At 46.0% G+C, this 18,186-nt stretch overlaps 3 protein-coding genes across 5 annotated transcripts; all 3 read right to left on the reverse strand.

The window, feature by feature from the left end:
- Positions 1-581: 581 nt before the first annotated feature.
- On the reverse strand, positions 582-4,573 carry LOC120833407 (jun dimerization protein 2). 2 transcript variants are annotated; one of them, XM_078089862.1, is made up of 5 exons: positions 4,328-4,530; positions 3,932-3,960; positions 2,506-2,723; positions 1,731-1,835; positions 582-1,614 (listed from the first exon to the last, which is right to left on the reverse strand). In XM_078089862.1, the coding sequence occupies exons 3-5, from the start codon at positions 2,695-2,697 to the stop codon at positions 1,456-1,458; spliced, it is 456 nt and encodes a 151-aa protein (XP_077945988.1). In that variant the 5' UTR covers positions 2,698-2,723; positions 3,932-3,960; positions 4,328-4,530; the 3' UTR covers positions 582-1,455. The 2 variants fall into 2 exon arrangements, with proteins under 2 accessions (XP_077945988.1, XP_040056416.2); XM_040200482.2 differs by lacking the exon at positions 3,932-3,960 and having other exon boundaries at positions 4,328-4,573.
- A 208-nt stretch (positions 4,574-4,781) lies between these two features.
- On the reverse strand, positions 4,782-8,499 carry LOC120832806 (protein c-Fos). The gene is made up of 5 exons (XM_040199421.2): positions 8,238-8,499; positions 7,441-7,526; positions 6,571-6,798; positions 6,149-6,256; positions 4,782-6,053 (listed from the first exon to the last, which is right to left on the reverse strand). Exons 1-5 carry the CDS (start codon positions 8,407-8,409, stop codon positions 5,391-5,393), a joined length of 1,257 nt encoding a protein of 418 aa, XP_040055355.1. The 5' UTR covers positions 8,410-8,499; the 3' UTR covers positions 4,782-5,390.
- A 147-nt stretch (positions 8,500-8,646) lies between these two features.
- On the reverse strand, positions 8,647-16,371 carry mlh3 (mutL homolog 3 (E. coli)). Of its 2 annotated transcripts, XM_040199413.2 has the most exons (13): positions 12,428-16,371; positions 12,214-12,345; positions 12,042-12,115; positions 11,864-11,968; positions 11,678-11,762; positions 11,533-11,601; positions 11,289-11,397; positions 10,242-10,401; positions 10,137-10,160; positions 9,957-10,035; positions 9,694-9,845; positions 9,538-9,609; positions 8,647-8,925 (listed from the first exon to the last, which is right to left on the reverse strand). In XM_040199413.2, exons 1-12 carry the CDS (start codon positions 15,000-15,002, stop codon positions 9,538-9,540), a joined length of 3,636 nt encoding a protein of 1,211 aa, XP_040055347.2. In that variant the 5' UTR covers positions 15,003-16,371; the 3' UTR covers positions 8,647-8,925. The 2 variants fall into 2 exon arrangements, with proteins under 2 accessions (XP_040055347.2, XP_040055348.2); XM_040199414.2 differs by lacking the exon at positions 12,214-12,345.
- Between the last annotated feature and the right edge of the window lie 1,815 nt (positions 16,372-18,186).

The raw sequence follows: 18,186 nt of genomic DNA on the forward strand, positions 1-18,186 counted from the left end.
TCCATGAAAAACGATGTAACTTTTGTTGGTCATATTTTTTTACTATAATCCTCCTCTGAGGACAAAGTGAGCCTTGTTGGAAGCTGGGTTTTCCTGTAAGTAGCTTAGTATTATACTTTCATCAGGTCAAAATCTGAACGTGTAAAAAAGTGATGAAATTACACCAGAAACGTCAAAGTAAAAAGGCATTTGAAAAGTTTGGCAAATTTAACACAACATGAGGTGAAGAGAATAAGGTCAAACATATGCTTCATGAGACAAATATTAAATTCCATTCATTTCCACGGTTATAATTTGTATTATATTGCCTGCAGCCAAAACAAATCTTTCCCTCAGCAGATCCCTGAACACCTCCCTGACAGAAATGATCCTGACCTTGAGGGGAAAGTGACATGCTGAAGAGGAACAATGGCAAGTTCAAAATGTTAAAATTGTTCCTGCACAGAACTGTAACAAACGTGTGACTGAATGTAGACGTACAGGGTCAGTCGGGTTGAGATGCTCCACGCCACCAGATGGCACCGTTAACCGGTTAAGTTTGTTCATGGAAATAATAATGATTACAAACGTGGAGGACGCAATTAAATCCAAGGAAAAAAAACAAAATATTTATTTCTTAAGGAAATACAAAAAGGGATTTTGTGCTTATATATTTATATAAAATCATATACAAAAGTATAAAAAAAACACAATTGGTCTTAACAATATCCTAACAGAAAATAAAGTACAATGTAAACAGTCCATATCTATATATATACACACACACACACAGATACATATATATGTGCATACATGACGCCTGCGCCAAAACCAACAAATAAAAGCATCAACCTCTCAGCCACCAAATGAAAGAAAGAACCAAAATGTGTTTAGTTCACGAAGCAATTCATGGCAAAGAATCGTGGAGGTTGTTATGTAGTAAAATAACTCCTGGCTGTCTGTGGGTAGAAGTATTGAAAAATGTACTATTTTCTTAATTGAGTGAGCAATTTAAACTAAATGTATCAATTAGGTCTTCCTCTTTGCCCTCCTCTGGTTGCACTTCAGTTAAACATCCTAAGAATCCCAGAATACAAATGAAATAGTTCATTTGACTATTGAGCTCAATAGCGGGAAACCATTTTAGCTGCTGGATATATGTTGAAGCGCTGGCTAAAGCAAAGAAGACTAAAGTACAAATACACTATAAAACAAACCGGATGTAAAGAATGTAAAGTAATGTGCCGACAGCTGTTTGTTTAACTTCATACTTACAGTGGCTGGAGCTCCGATGACCACAATCACACACAAAACAAAAAAATCAGGAGAGCCGGAAAGACAAAGAATATACGATTCAGCCGCAGGATCCACGATGTGTGGCGTAAGGTTCCGAGTGGAGGTGCGAGGTGCTGGTTCTCCCTCCGGCTCTTAAGTGCTGCCCGTCCTCGGCGCGTTCCCGTCTGTGGGCCGTCGCCTTCACTCGGCCTCGCTCTCCGCCGTTTGGACGCTGTCCGTCCTGACGATGCACGTGGGCCGGTGGCGGTTCAGCATGAGGATCAGCTGCTGTCGTTCCAGCTTCAGCTCCTCGATCTGGGCTTTCAGGTCAGAGTTCAACGACTCCAGTCGCTCCGATTCCTGCGTGAGGACGGAAGGAAAAGAAGGAGGTGATGCGTCCGATCGTCGACGACAGCGGGCGGGATGCACCCGTGTGAAAAAGGTTTGCAGTGATGACAAAGTGTGTATGTTTTCACATTTTGAAGATAATCCGTTCTCTCCTTCTTCTTGTTCCGACATCGCGCCGCGGCCACTTTGTTTTTCTCCCGCCTTCGCTTCCTCCTGTCGTCTTCTTCATCTCTCTAAACGAGCAGGTGAATAAGGTTTGAGATTAGTCTGTGTTGACTTTTATTTGAATCGATTTTTTATTTTTTAGCTCATCCTTGAAATGCCGGAGTGAATTTGAGGCAGACAATATGCCTTTTGGGTGCCTTTTCCTGTACATTTGGAGACTGTCTATGTGTCAGTACAAAATGTTAAATGAATAAAAAACATAATCTCACCGTCTTTAAATTGCGTTTGACTGTAATAGCAGTAGGTGTTTGACATGCCGTCTCCACTGTCGTGATCAATCAGCAAAAGAAATGAACTAAATAAAGAACTATCAATTGTTTGTTTGATAATAACTTTGCGTGTGTGTTGATCCGTCTCAGTCACAGCATGCACGTCTAATCGCTTCAACTGAATTTAATGAAGGGATCACGTACGAAGTGATGATATGTTTAACCCCATTTGCCATGATGACACTAACAAGACCGTGTTCATAAAATTGTTGTGATGTTTTTAGTTTTTTCCCTGGACATCCAGCAGTATATTTAACAGCACCCTGTTTGTCCACTAGGTGGAGCTGTTGATTAACGTATAAAACAAGGGTGGCGTTGCAAAGGTGTTAACGCTTCTGGCAAATTGTTGATGCACACTGAAATTAGAATCTCCACACTTGGCCCTAAATCCCTGCGCTGTCTCGCGTACCTCGGTTTTGATCACCAGGGCCCTCTTCCCCGTACCGTCCAGGAAGTGCAGAGGTGACAGCATTGCGCCAAACTCGTGGAGGTCACCGAATTTCAGCTTGTCGGCCAGCGCGGCGGCCGAGATCCCAGCCAGGGCGCCCAGGCTGGGCAGGGAGCCCGCTGTCACAGAGGGGTCTGGGATTCGTCCTGGCATCGCGTCAGACTCGGCCGCGACCGCAGCTGCAGGAAGGCAGGGGGGAGAAGGCGAAAGACGTGATTTCAGACGGGCAGCTAAAACCAGATCCATCGTGACACGTGCAAGTCTGTCCGCCCTCTGCTTGTTATTGTGCCCACCGGGGGCCAGACATGATAGCATGAGGGGGGGAGCCATGTTACAATAACACATTAGCAGCGGTTGAGACGCGTAGGGGGCTTTATTTGACCTGCAGGCGGTTACGGAGCTTCGAGAAGGCCCGAGGTGCACTGCTCCTCTCCAGCAGGCCGACTCGCCTTACTGATGAATTGCCGGTCTGTTATGGGAGCCGGATGCTGAGGCTGCTCTCATTAGGCTGTTTTACTATTTGGTTTCTTTTTTTGGAATGAACATAAGAGTCATTTCCAGGGATCTTGGCAAGACTTTGGCTTATTTATTCGCCACTGGCGAAAAGTGAGACAAGTAACAGAGTGCAAACCCCACTCTGACAAAAACCTCTTAATTTCAAGGAGAACTACAGGCATAATCGTGGTTTTCTTCTTGCGAGACCTAAAGAAAATCAGCAGCAACCAAAAACTATTTGTTTGGTTTGGTTTGGCTATGTGAAAATTGACACTGTCTACTAATAATTTATTGAATTTGAAGAGGCTGAAGAAGAAAATGTATCTACATCAAAAGACAACGACAGGTGTGTGAGAGCAGAGACACTCGACGAAATGAAATGACTTCAACTCAGCTCAGGAAATCTCCAAGCCTCACTATGCATCCTTAAAAACCATCACCTAAGGTCAAAGACTCAAGAGACCTGTAGCCCACACTACAGTACATTTTGCGTTTTCACACTTCCCCAAAGTCCAAAAGACAAAGCTAAAGGTCACGCTTACGGCACACGGCAGGCATAATGTAGTGAATGCGATATGTTATGATATGCATTCAAATTAATGTTGAATTTGACCAACAACTTTAGCCAAAGCTGCTTTAAAACCATGGACTCCCAACCATAGCTGGGCTATTTAATATTATTGTAATACAAACTCAGTCCCCTGCAGGTCCAAGAAGCCGAGTATAAAACTTAAACTGAGCAGACTGTAGTTGATGATGAATTTTATGCACATTTTCTGCTTCGGCAATGTGCGTCTTAATCTGAACTGCATTGTGTTGCGTGCACATTAAGGCCATTGGTCAATTTGAAAGCGGAAGTTTTTTTTCTTTTTTTTTTCAGTGCGGTATTTACCTTACGTAACTGTCTTCCCATCAAAAGAGCTGCAGAGATACAAAAAAAAACCGTTACCGCTTCTCCGAACGCATTTCGGTTTCGTTTACTCAAACACAGTTAAAGGAGCAACGCGCAGCTCCATCGACACGCGCAACACGTGCACGCCGTAGTTGCGTGCAAGAGGAGAAATTACAGAACAAAAGTCTTTCTGTAGCACGCTCAGTAGGGTGTGATTTCTACTTTGAACGTTAAATAACTTTATGCGAACGCGCCGCAGACGTTCCGTCTCTGCAGCTCGTCGTGACGTGCGCGTGGCGCGCGCCGATGGGCTCTTCGGCATACAAGAAAATAAATAAATTAAATAAATAAAAAACATTGGGCTTTGTCGAGTCACGAAGTTTCGCGTGTACGGACCTGACTTGGATCCCGGGTGCAACAAATGTCGTTTCCTCTGGTCAGCCGAGGGTCGAGAGTAGATTTTAAAAAGTGGAAATCGTTGCATCAGCTCGAGTAAAAAAAAAAAAGCGTGATCCCGATCTGGGAGGATTCGGGAATGCGGAAATCGGGTCTCTGCCAGGCGAACGTAAGCAGGGATGTGACCGAGCAGCCCGCATAGCGGGGGCCGAAGTGGGGAAGTCGCACCGCTCCTCCCATAAAGAAACAACTGGGGCCGCAACACGGACATGAGAAGCCCCCAAACACACCGAGAAAACTGCATTCAGGAAATACACGAAACATGCTGGGAAAAAAAGTGATTCCAATTCGTTGACATTTTGACACATTCAATGTCCTTTGTAAAATTCAAATTTTGTCCCCTGGATAAGAAAACTTTTTCTTAAGAAACAAATAGCAAACACCGGAGGCAAACTCCACTTTGAATGTAGATTTATTGTAATTATTCAGCAGAATAGATAAGCAATCAATGCTCATTTTCACTCATTTTGAAATCCAACAAATAAGTTAAATTCTGAAAGGTAAAAAAATAAATCATAAGTTACATCTTGATAAGATATATATAGCATATAGCACTGGATGTTTTCATGGAAAACTTTCGACGAGATCGAACCACACTTGATATTGAGGTATGCACTTAACATGGATACGTAAATACAACATTTACAGCAATCGATACACTATTAACACTAAAACCATACAGATACATCAAATTCCACATTACATCTTGGATCTAGTAACAGATCAGATATAGACATATATGTAAGCTTTTAGAACTATATGGAATTGTTCAGCATGCGTTGTGAGATCAACAGTGGCTTCAGTCCCGCTTTGAAAGTAAAATACATGCTGTCCGCTACGTCGCTCTGTTGGCTATCCGGAGGACAGTTTGTCACAAACACGTGGCACTGCACGGATGTGTCTCTTGTAGTGTCGCTCGGATCATTTCAAAGTCAGAAAACTGCAAACAGAAAAAAACAACCCACAGAAACTAGAGATGCCACAGATCACATCCCTCTGTGGATTATAAGGCCAGGAGAGTCGGGGAGTTGAGGAGATCCACCGATTCAGCTTTGCCCCCTCCGCCTTTGTCCAGTCCCTCTGTCAGACAGTCCAGCTCGGGACACGCGAACGTGAACACGGACAGGTAGCTGCTGCAGGTGGGGGTGGAGGTCACCACCGGGGTGCTGAGAGGCTCCAGGTCGCTGGACACAGACTTGTACAGGGTCTCCCAGTCCGAGACCCCGAGGGAGCTGCTCAGATCGATGTCCGGCACGGATCGAGCCGTCTCCATCGGGGTTCTCTCCTCCGAACCGGGGGACGTGCTTCCCAGCGGCCCGTCCTTCATGTCCAGGGAGGGCTCCAGGTCGTAGATGTTGATCTCAGCGCTGGCGCACAGAAAGATGTCAGAGTTGCCAGAGATGGCGGCGGACGGATCGCTGGAGACGTCCATGTCCTGGAGCGAGGGCGCTTCCTGGGTCCCGTCGTCCGGGAGTCGGTCCTCGTCCGGACTGGCCGGCGGCCCCGGGGACCCCGCGGGCTCCTGGAAAATGGCCTCCAACTCTTCGGACACCTGGCACGCCGGCTTGTGCGCGGCGAGGATGAATTCGAGCCGTTCTTTCTCTTTGAGGAGGTCGGCGATTTCGGTCTCCAGGGCGGCTTTTTCCTCCTCCAGCTCGTCCGTCTCCTTCGGATAGATCGACGCTCAGAATCACCCACAGTGATAAAACACACACCAACAGTGAGTGCGACAGCCGAGTAAATAAATCACCGTCTACTTACAGTTTGCAGCGTATCAGTGAGTTCCCTCCGTCTGTTGCGACATTTCGCTGCAGCCATTTTATTCCTCTCCCTTCTTATCCTCTTTTTCTCCTCCTCCTCTGGAGACAGCTGCGATGGGAAAGAAGGAATTCAGTTATTTCCCTGAGGAATCCAGCCATTTCATCCTTTAATCCGCTGCATCTGTGGCCAATTCACCCTCTGAAGAATGGCAGAGGCGTGTTTTTTCGCATCTAAAAATAGACCATTGTTGCAGACTTGCTGTGACCTGAATATAAATTGACGGCTCGAGGACGGCACCCAGCCGGCACGCCGGAGGAGCGCGCACAATAGCTCTGTCGCGCACACGCAATTCAGACATGTGTAAATTTACGCTCTGGACTGTTCCGTCCAATGGCAGGTGGACTTCATCTGAGCTGACCTACCTGCTCCGCTTTCCCCTTTCTGACAGCCTTTTTGCCCTTATTCCCGCCCACTTTGGGTGTTGCCTGGGGAGAGCTTTGTGGATCATTGGCTTGCTTGCTGCCCGGAGACGGGGAGGCAGATGTAATAATCGTGGGCTGGACCATCCACTGGAAATCGGGGGTGGAGGAAATTGCAGTGACCGTTGGAACAAATTGAGTGTCTTCAATGCTCAGGTCTTCGCAGAGCTCCTGGGAAAAAAACAAAAACAAAAAAAATCAACAATGAGGACTACAACAGAGATGCGTTGATATTGATGTATTCACATCCCCTTAGTGGCTTTAAGTGGATCTTGTTGGGACAACAATGATCAATTAAAAGCACAAATCGAATGTTGGGAGACTAAAACAGAGCACGCTGGATGTGCTGTAGTTTCTAGAAATACACCCATCCAAAAATAGCTTTCTTCAGATCAATATTTGACTTGATCATGGTTTCTGACGTCAACACTGACGCAGGGCTGCTGTGGAGTCTCCTGAATGGATTTATTTTTCTCAATGAACCGCTGCATCGACACGCTCACATTTGGTCCCAGGACGTCGGAATCATAACAGCCCGGGACGACGGGGCTCAGCCGTCACGTCCCAACGCCGATCGCATCTCAAAATGGTTAAAAAGATAAATACAATGTAAAAAAAAAAAAAAAAGAAAAGCCCGTCGAGTTGATTCAAATGGTATCAATCAGCCTCTCCCCCTCCCCCACCTGGAATGCTAACAAGCTAGAGTCTGTGGAGCACATACGAAACGGAGGGGGGGGGGCGCGCAATCAGCTGGTGAACGCAGCGCCCCGCGGGCTGCATGCGGGACGTATGACGAACCGAAGCCGGTCGTACCTTCGCGTCGCTCCCCGAGGAGGAAGCCGGAGAGCTCGCCTCCTCTGACGTCCCGACGGCAGCCTCGGTCGGGCAGGTGGAGGAGTCTGAATCCATGTCAGGCGTCAGGGTGTTATGATCCATCACGAGGAAAAACAAAAAAAGACACACACACGCGCGTTCTGATCAATGACAAATATGACGGTGGCCTTCCGCTGGGCAGATCGGCGCGGGTCTTTTCTCCAGGTATGTGCCAGGTAACTGGACGGCTAGAATGCAAGCCCCTCCTTTTATGCTCCGCTAGAATTTTATGAATGAACCGAGACTGTACCATCCGTTGAGGAGGGGGGGAAAGGTGGTGGTGGTGGTGGGGGGGGGGGTGGTCAGACAGACACACAGACCCACATTTCGGGGTAAAAAGAACATTATTTCGACGTTTAGTTTACTGGACGTTTCCTCCGCGAGTGCCATTTGTTTAACGTCTCAGATTATGGTGCGAACTTCGTCCCGGCACGAAAGCCACGCGGCGGTTTGCGCTCCCATTCATAAATATCCGCCTCTTCTGAACGCGTCGTGGTGGGAGAAACGTGAGCCTATTTATAAATAAGCTTATGAACAATTCCCTTGGCGACGGAAGCCTGATGCGCATGTATGCGAGGGTGAACGAGCAGGCTGCCTGCATAACAAACAACTCACTTAATCGCAATGGTTCAATTAATACATGGCTACAGATTAATCGTATGTCCTCTAAATATTTCATTTTATTAAGAATTTTAAGACTTTTTTTTATCTTAAATGTTTCACTCAGTGTGACAGACCTTTGGTTCCGCCTTTCCTGCTGGCAGACACAATGAAACGATCGCTGAATTGTTTACTTGGGGCCGAGGTGGGTGGAGGAGAAGACGCTGCACATGTGGGGGCGGAGAAGTCACGTGACGCCACCCGGAACTGGGGGGGAAATAATGTGGGGGTGGGGGGCGTGGTCTGCATCTGACAGGACCAGCGTCATCATCACACGCAAGTGCGTCTCGGCGCTTTCTTGAGTCAAACAAGTAGAGATTTATGTTTGTATGGTAAAAAGAATAATGCAAAAATACTCCCTGCAATGAATAGACATTATTGTTAACTTGTTTTCTTCCCCCTCTCAAATATAATGGGTAATGTGAATAATGAAGACAGGAGCATCTTGAAATACGCCATTCTCAAAGAACAGTCTAATACCAAATGTTATGAACAGAGTGCCATTTAATCAGAATGTGGTTCTTAACCGAATGGTCACGCTGAGCCTGAAGCATGATGTGGGAGCCAAAAACAACAGAGGTGAGGGGTCGTGTCAATGCAATTACATATCACCAGCACCATTCGTATTAATCCAAACTACGGAAGGATGGAGCGGCAAAAATAAAATCTTGCAACCTTTGTCAGATTGAAAAATTGGACAGACTGACCCCCTGTGAGGCGGAGCTAAAGCACCTCTCACGGTCCACTGCGGATGACTTTGCTGACCTGAGAAAATGAGGACAAACATATTTAATTCATAATGCAATAGGTGACGTTAATGTCCACTAGTTTGACAGTTATTCACACTATTATTGATTTGTAATACATATTCATTTTTCATTATCCTAAATCATGCTTTTTAATTCAGTCTTTTCATGGTCAAATCGGTCCGTTTGACTGTTGAATGGTGTAATTGCAAATAAAGGATTCCTTTATAAACTTCAGTGCGAGCTTTCGCAACCGGACAATTAAGGTGGACGTCATCAGCGATGTGAATGAATGAGATGGTGCGGGACCCAATGCTGTTTGTACGCACGTACAGGGATTCTTTTTTCTCTAGACTACTGAAATGCGATACACAACGTGTGGTGGCAACAACTATTTTGTGCTGAAAGGCATCTATTTAATTAGTAATTATAATTTCGCTGGTAGCCGTATTATAAAAGCAATAAGGTACTTGAGGCAACTGTTCGACTACGTCAGGTGCTAACAACGCACCCGAACTGTTACATTATTGGACGATAAAGTACAGCCTCTCGTATCTTATTGCTTTAATAAGTGAGCTTAGATGAGATACAATTCATTGTGTTGACTGCAAAAAGTAAAATACACACCCACCTATCTATTTCCATATAGTTCCCATGATTTATACATTCTTCTCAGCTTTTGGAGGTTGGGTTTCTGTATTTCCTAAAGGGGACAACAAAGTTAAGTCCCCAACCGATTGTAAAATGCCTTAAATAGCATATTTAGTACACAGTTCAGTTCTCGTACCTTCTCTTCATTGTCCAAATGGAGGGTGTCTACTAAGGGAGCAATGGATGGTCGGCCGTGGGCACACTGGAAGGGCAACTGACAGGAGGACAAGGAAGCCACCAAGCTGCAGCATTCGTCTCTACTCAGGGAGTCATTGAATTTGATGGCACCTGTTTAATGCATAAACTTATCAAACTGATGTGTATCAAGATACTGGAGGTACAAAAAAAACCATCTCTATAGAACAAGTAAAACTGAAGGATGGAGAGAAATAACCTCACCATGGCATGCTAGCGAGGCCAGCACCTTCAGCACAGTGAGAGGCAGAGATCCTCTCACTCTACCAGTTGAGCGGAGCAACTGAGAAAAGAAAAATGAGAATGATTCAATGAAGAGGAACATGCATGTGATCATTTCTCCATACATGAAAGTTTAGGACAAAATAAACTTTCCAAGCTTACCTCAATCTGCTCTTGAAGATATTCCTGACGTGTGAGAAGAGGGGGAAATAGAGAGTGGTGAGACGATGGCTTAGCTAAATGAGTGATGTAATACAGAAGTCTTACCTTAACAATAGTCTTGATAACGGATGGTCGGCCCCGCCGGACCTCATTACTTTCCTTTTCCATGAAGCACAGCGGCACCTTTCCCACAAGAGCCTGTGGTTTCGCTGCCGATGAGAACTTCACTTCCAGGCCCAAGCTACGCAAATGTGCTTCACAAGACCTTGTGAGGCGAAGGGCCCATTAGCAGTACACAAAACCAAGCTCAACAAACATGCCAATGTAATATAGTGTAATAAGTCAATCATTTGGGTTGGAAAAATGTAAGTTTGAAAGATGACAATAAACCTCTGAGCTGCCTGAGTGGTTCTGCAGTTAAACATTCAAATCAGGCAAAGTGCTTGTTGAAGAATTGACTCGTTCTTCTGTCTGGAAACTGACGTGTTCTTCTGACTCCAATTACAAGAAAACCACAGTGAATAAAGCACAACCTTTGTATTTCCCTTTATTAAATGTAACTATGTTAATTAATACAGGAAGCCACTCAATTAGAGTGATGCTGCTACTGAATGAGAGCATTAGAACCAAGAGCACTACGCAGTTAGCTCAGGGTTATTAGGCCTCGTCACTACACCCACCACCGTCATCTCTATTGCTACCGGCCTTTAATCTCATTGAGGACAATCTGCTTCTGGGGGCCTTGGTTGTTGTAAAGAGAAGTCGGTGAGCTCCTTAACCTCAACTAGTTCAAGTGCAGCAGCGAGGACAGGAAATCAATCAGGGCATTAGAATAAAAGTTCAAAAGAAAAGAACAAGCTGTGTATTTCAACCACCGTCATTATTGCATAACGGCCGGGGTTCATGCACAGAGAAGACCAAAGGTCGAGAACTTTTTGTCTCTCCACAAAAGATCAGACACCAACACAGAGATATCTCCTCACAATTGATTTTGTAGCTTTCATACAACCGGAACGAGGGAGTAACACAATAAGTTCCAATAAGTATTGGATGAACTAAAGTATATTTTTAAGCTTTGCCCTGTAAGATGAAGGGTTCTGGTTCCACGGGTGTTCTCATGTGCTCGTCGTGTGTAAATATAACAGAACTCACCTCAGCAGCCTTTGCTCTTCCTCCGTTACGCTGATCTCCAGAGGAGGCAAAATGGTTGATGAACACAGACGTCTCTCCCCGGGCGCCTCTGGGTCATCCTCATAAGAATCTGTGACAGGACGTGCAGTCATGACCTTTGTGTCACACCAGGGTCCCAAGGACCCCATTGTCAATCCAACATTAAATTCCCATTATTTATACTGTAAATTGTGAAGTTCTCCATTTTTTTGATTTGATTTTTTACCTGCGAGTAGATTTTCAAGTCGAACCCTTTCGTGTGCAGCGTGTTGGTCTACCAGCACCAGAAGGTTTCCTGGGGGTTTTTAAATAAAAAGCATGAGAACCTGATAAAACAGCAAACATTAAAAACAGTCACGTCCTGACTCTACCTTCAGATTCAGCGAGTGCTGCAGACTCCTCATCCCTCGTGTCAATGAGACATGCAAGAAACTTCTTATCCACCTGATGAATAACCTATAAGGTAATTAGATAGCAATTACTTCATCACATCAGTGGAGGTTAAACGGATGAACCATAAGAAAGAACATTTGGTCTAAACCAAAAGAGGAACATGCCTTCATTGAATGAATCATAGCCTTAGAGAAACGGTACGGAAACAGGATGTTGTGGATCTTGACAGCGAGTCCGTCGGCTCGCCCACTTGAGATGTCCACGCCAACCTGAAGGCACAGTGGAGTTCATGAAACAGCAACATAAAGAGGATTGTGAATAAAATAAATGAACAAAAAGTACCTTAGAAGGGCAGACAAAAACAGGATTATTCCATTTGGAGTACATAGACTTCAGCGAGTTGGTCCTCTCGACGTCTGATAAGAAACAATATATAATATATTACATCAACACACACAAACAAGTATTCCTTTTGCATGTCTGTGTGTGTGTGTGTGTGTGTAAGGCAGCCTACCATCTAGAATCTGATCTGTGTGTGGGGCACCTCTGTCATCAAGCCCTGAACTAACCACTCTCTCTGTCCTGGATTTAGGGAGGAAGGGCAACACTAGCTTCACCTGAAATGGGTAACATCTGTATTCCAGCCCTACAGTTTAAGAAACAAGTACTCCTGGTTAACGTCGAGCACTACGCCCAGAACATCGCTGCCACACAACCTACCGACTCACCCATTTCAGAGACGACACTGACGGCCATGTTGGTGACATCCGATGTACAGCACGCCCGGGTTTCCTCGCCGGCCGGGCCTTCGTATCGGCTGAGCCCGGTCGTTTTGTTGATGTAAACGGTCTTTCCAACAGATGCATCGTAGTGCTGAAGCCAGTCGCCCGACGCCGTGTCCTCCTCCTCCTCCTCGGCCAGTAGAGGGTCTTCACAGCGACCGAGGACCGGCTCGGGATTCGCTGCCGCGTCGCACTGCTCCTCGTTGTCGACGCCGTCGCCATGGCGACGGGTACCGTCCTGTGAGGTGGCCCGCGGCGGGTGGGTTGAAACGTTTGACTTCTCCGTCTTGTGTTGTGTCAAATAGAAAAGTTTAGCCGCCAAAGACAATTTCGCTCTGCTCTGCCCCGAGACGGGTTTTAAGTTAGCTGGGGCCAAGGAGGTCGGCGGGCGTCGCCGGCCACTCCGCATCTCTTCGTTTTCCGTTGCGTCAACGCCGCCATCGCGCTGGTCCTTCTGGCAAACAGGCCAATTGTGTGAACGCTGAATTTGAGGAAGTCTGGTCTCCTTCTCTTGAGGGGGAAATTTCAGCTCACCAGCTGGACCACAAATTCTTCTAAACTTCTCAAGGGATCCATGTTCCTTACACAGAGACAACCTTTGACAAGAGGACACCCTGAGAATCTTTTTGGGGATAACTTCTTCCGATGGTTTCCGGCAGGTTCCGCCGTACAGGGAGATTTTGCGCTTTGATGCAAAGGGTCTCGCTTCAGTTTTCGCTGCGGAATCCTGCTGCTGCAATACAGATATGTTGATCTGGGCCACGTCCCGAGTCAGCAGATTTTCATGAATGAATGGATGAGACAGGCTGATCCTTCTGTTACTGATTAAAGTATGTTCATGCCCCCCTGCACTCTGGCAGTCAGGTACTATTTGCTCAACTTTGCTTGAATGAGGTTGAGTTTGTTGATGGATGCTTTCTAGTGGAATCACACTGATGCTTGATGTACTAGTGCTCAACAAGAGCTCTTTTTCCTTTGAGGGTTCCAGTTTTTCACTCTCTGGTTGTCCGACTGAATTCGACACAGGTAACACCGGAGGGTCTTCCCCAGCTTCAATAAAGCTTCTCTCCTCTTCCACTGTAATTGCACCATCAGATGGAGGTTTGAGTCTAACATGATCATACAGCGCCTCAGATCTATTTGCTTTGTTTAAGCTCTCTTCCTTATGCGTCTCCCCCCCCTCTTTTTCAGTTCCCTTTTGCCTCTCCGGGTCTTTAGTCTCTTCCCGGCCCCGTGTCTGACCACACTCCTCGCCAACACCATCCTCACCTACGCGGCCATCTTTGCGCTTTCGATAAACCGCACCAGATGCCAGCTTTATGCCAAAAGCACAATCTAGAGAGGAAGCTCTGCAAGCGCCTGTCCCACCATTGCCCGTGTTGTGTGCCCCGTGGTCTGCTGCGCGAGTGCATAACATAGTGGGAGCTTCGCAGTCCAAGTCATCCTGACGAAGCACAGCCACCAGGTTCTCCCTGCTCAGGAAAGCTTTGACGGCCTCCTCCATGCATAGCAGGATCCCGTCCCAATCTTTGAACTCTATCAGCGTTTTTGCAGGCTCGAGACATATGTCGTACTCGGAGTAAGGGCATTCGATGTTGACGACGTACACGGCGTGCAGTTCTTGGCTTCGCTTGTGCTTCGGACTCCTGGTAACAGGTGGCCCGTGTGGGCTGTCACTTTTCGGGTTGGAGCTGCTCAGTCTGCGGAGGAGGAAGTTCAGGAGCTTGTGTATCCGCGTTTTCAGGAGCAGTCGGGCGTTGACATACAGGAACTGCAGGCTGTTGCTGTAGTGGCCTTCTCTGCCGACGTGACCCGTCACTCCAAACTGCCCGCGCGTGCACCGGATTTCTCCGAGTTTCTGCGCTCGCCCGAGGCCGTGTATCTGAGCGAACCGGTGGTAGGTGCTCGTGGCTTTGGGAAGCTGCACCATCACGGCTCCTGTGCGGTCATTCTTCAAGGTGAAGGACACGGAGGGATGCATCAGGGAAACGGCCTCCACCCGGTGTCTGATCCTCTCGCCCTCCAGGACGGCGTCCATCCTCTTCCTCCGGACCGGCATGTTGTGGAGGAAGTCGCAAACGACCACGGTGGTCCCGGAAGACGGCCTGGCAGCCTCCGCTTCAAACACGCCCATGCCCTGGCCGTCCTTGAAGATTTTGACGTGGGTTTTCACCGACAACCTGGTCCGGGTTGAGATCTCAACCAGCGTGGCCAGCGAGACCACACTCGCCAGGGCTTCCCCCCTGAAACCATACCACCGGAGGTTGTCCAGGTCTTCGGCGGTGCTGCATTTGCTCGTGTGGTATCGGTTTCCCACGCGCTCCATGTCCTCGGCGTTCATCCCGGCACCGTTGTCGACGACCTGGACTTTAAACGCGTCCATGTCCATCCGGACCCCCACGCAGGTGGCCTCGGCATCCACGCTGTTGAGGACGAGCTCCTCTATGCACTGTTGGAGCGAGGGAATAGCGACGCCGGAGCGAAGTTTCCCCCGCACGTCTTCGGGCAGACATTTAATCATGGTGGTCAAACGATTCGCTTGTCCCGAGCGACTTAAACAGCAACGCTGGATAAACGAGTCGGCCTTAAAAAAGAGTAGTTGCTAGTTAGCTAACGGTCGGTGAAGTTAGCCCAACTGTTTCCCCTTCAGTTACAACAATTGTTTGATGGCGATACATTAAAAAGGAACTCCGGATACACCGCCTGTAATTATAAAAAAGGAAATTATTGAAATCCATGTTAAAAGTCAACCTCGGCTGCTGTTTACAGTCAACGTGTGACGACAAGAGTCGACGGAAGGCGGCCAACAGTCAGGTCTAACAGCGCCATCTCGTGGTGGGAGGAGCTACAGCGCGGCCGTCCTCCTTCCATTTTATTGGTTGGCAGATTTAACCCAGCTTTAAGTTTACCGCCACCTAGTGGACGGAGTGTGCATTCTCATGTGTTTAATGTCTCAGTGATGTATTTGTTTTACTTTTAATAATTATTGAATTTCACGAAAATAATATCAGACTCCAAAAGGCGGAGGGAGATAAAAAACAAAATGATGTTGATGTAATCGTTAATAATGGACTAAGGTTATTTATCGTCTGACATGAATTCACATAATCTATGGAAAAAAAGTAACATTTCCCTCCAGATGTAATTCGTGGTCCATTTCTCCTAAATTAAAAAAATAACCGTATCTAAGGTTTACTCGATCCTCAGTCCATCAGAGTCACTCATTTCCAAAGAAGGCCAGCAGCCTTTTAACTGGGTATTTAGTCATTTGTCAGGCTCCCCTCGGAGTCCTTCAGTTTGTCTTTGAGAAGGCCAAGGAATTAGGCTGTGACAGATTTCAAGGTCATACCATCGCCCGTTTGCTCACCGGGATGTCTGCCGGACTCTGGCTCATTTGCAAATGCTCCCATCAAACAGATTAAGCGTTTGTTAACAGTGCCTTTTAGATCATGTAGTCTCCTCATCAAATACTCCCTTAATGCGATTGCTACAATAAAATTCAACAATGCAGGCTGGAAGGAATTCTATTTTTATTATACTATTATGTAGATGTTAAGGAGAAACATAAACACATGCTTTCATTTCATTGCTTGACCCTTATTCCAACTAATAAAAGAAACTAAATAAATAGTATATGTGCGTCAAAGTTAATATCATAGGTACAATCTATACATTATTTTTTATTTTAATATGTTAAAAGATGAGTGTTCTAGGCTATCAACCGCTTTCTCGTTTTTGAACTCCGCCTTGGTTATGCGGGACTTGGGGCTCCCGCTGGATTTCAGCCACTCTTGCATTTCCTTCACCTGGCTTCGTGGGCCTTGTAGCTGCCCCTGAACAGTTCCTGCTCCCGTGTTCTGGACCCATCCCACCAGGCCAAGCTTCCTCCCCTCTGCCTGGGAAATGACACCGGTGGATTAGAAAAGAGGAGATAACGATGGGAGGGTGAAGGCTGTAATGGGAACGTGAATTAGATACATTGTACAGGATTGTTTGTGAACATTATATGGCTTGAACATCTGGTGCAAGAATATCTTGTAATCGTTTAAAAAAGACATGTTAAACTAAAAACTGTAATAAAATGATTCAACATATATCTTTTGTCCTGGAGCTTTAAGCCTTCCCCAGATTTTCTTTTTATCATAATGCATGCTATCGACACAAAGGCTGCCAGCTCATTAGCAAGATATTGACTAACTCTTAATAAATTAGTTCACTGGCTTACTTTTGATATTTATCTTTGTCACTGTTGAACTCACTTGAGTGTATTTCCGAAAAAACACGCCTTGCACTCTGCCAAAAATTTCATACTCCACTGAAATGAGGTCTTCGTTGCTCATAATGTACCTGGAACAGGAGAAAGGAGACAGTATCTACCTGAGTGCAGTGTTGTGTTATTATCATCAGGTGCCATGTTGCATTGCAGGGGCTACGGTTAGCTAACGTTGCTACAAGCTATGCTAACATAATACATCTCTGTAGCTGCAAACCATTTACAACTTGGATGTTGACCATATTCGGTGTTTTACTCACGCTGTAAGGATACAGGAAAGATCGCTGTATGTCATATAAATTCACATGAATACTGTTTGGACGCCGTGAGACGAATGTGCTGCTGCAACTTTAAAACATAAGGGACTGCGTTTCCGGAAGCGATCAGTGGACCAATCAGAGAACACCTGAGATATTTGGTTTCTAGGCAACGAATGTAAACATGTAAAAAGTCGCAATAGTTATGCTGCCTTTCCCCGAGCAGCTGTATTTGTCGACAGATTGCTAAACCTACTGGTGCTGTTCTGTTTATTGCAGAGGTTTCTCACTCTTTTCCCTTTTTTATTTATGGCTCATTTATTTAGAGTTTTTTTTATTCCTTCTCCATGATGACTAAAAGGTAAGCTTTAACGTCTCACTCTTGACCTTAAAAACAGCAGAGGACAAGCTGGATCTCCGCCTGCTTGCATTTTCTAAAGCTTTTGACCATTTCACGCTAATCTTTTACACACTTTTTCGGCTGTTTACTTTTTGTTTGACATGGATGAGTGTGCACCGATAGTGCTCAGACTCTATGTACTGTATAATGTAAGGAAAATGATTATCTACGTTACCATGCAAATCTACAAATGCCTGACAACTTGGAAAGTTAATCTTAAAGCCTGTGTGATTTGGTTGAAAGTGAGTTGTCACTGGCTTTTATTAATGTGACAAATACATTGTCAAGTTCAATCTGAGGACCTGTGTGATTAAAATATATACTTCTACACACTTTCACTGCAGCTGCACAGCATTTTCCTTGAATGCTTTTTCTTCTCCTCAGCGATGATACTGATAACATCCAGTACTTGATATGGAGGACTTGAGTTTCACAACAACAAAGAAACCTGAAAGAAAACTGCTGAAGTCATGAGCTCGCACACAGGAAGAAGACACAGTCCTCAAAGGGGACACAACAGTGCAGGGAAAATAATTGGCAATGTCTTAACACAAGCACAACATGGCGTTGTACCCGGTAAGAGCGCAGATGGCATAAACGTGCCGTTTCCGATCAAGCCTGTCTACCACAAAAGATCTGTTCAACCCAGTAAACAAGACGGATTTGCACCGTATGATTTAGAAAAAGCTGCTACAACAAAACAACCAAGAGATCCTTCGCCGCCCCAGGAACAGCTTACAAATGGCAAAGACACCAACGGATGCCGAGACCCAAT

Source organism: Gasterosteus aculeatus, chromosome 15, assembly GCF_964276395.1.
Source record: "Gasterosteus aculeatus chromosome 15, fGasAcu3.hap1.1, whole genome shotgun sequence".
NCBI lineage: Eukaryota > Metazoa > Chordata > Actinopteri > Perciformes > Gasterosteidae > Gasterosteus > Gasterosteus aculeatus.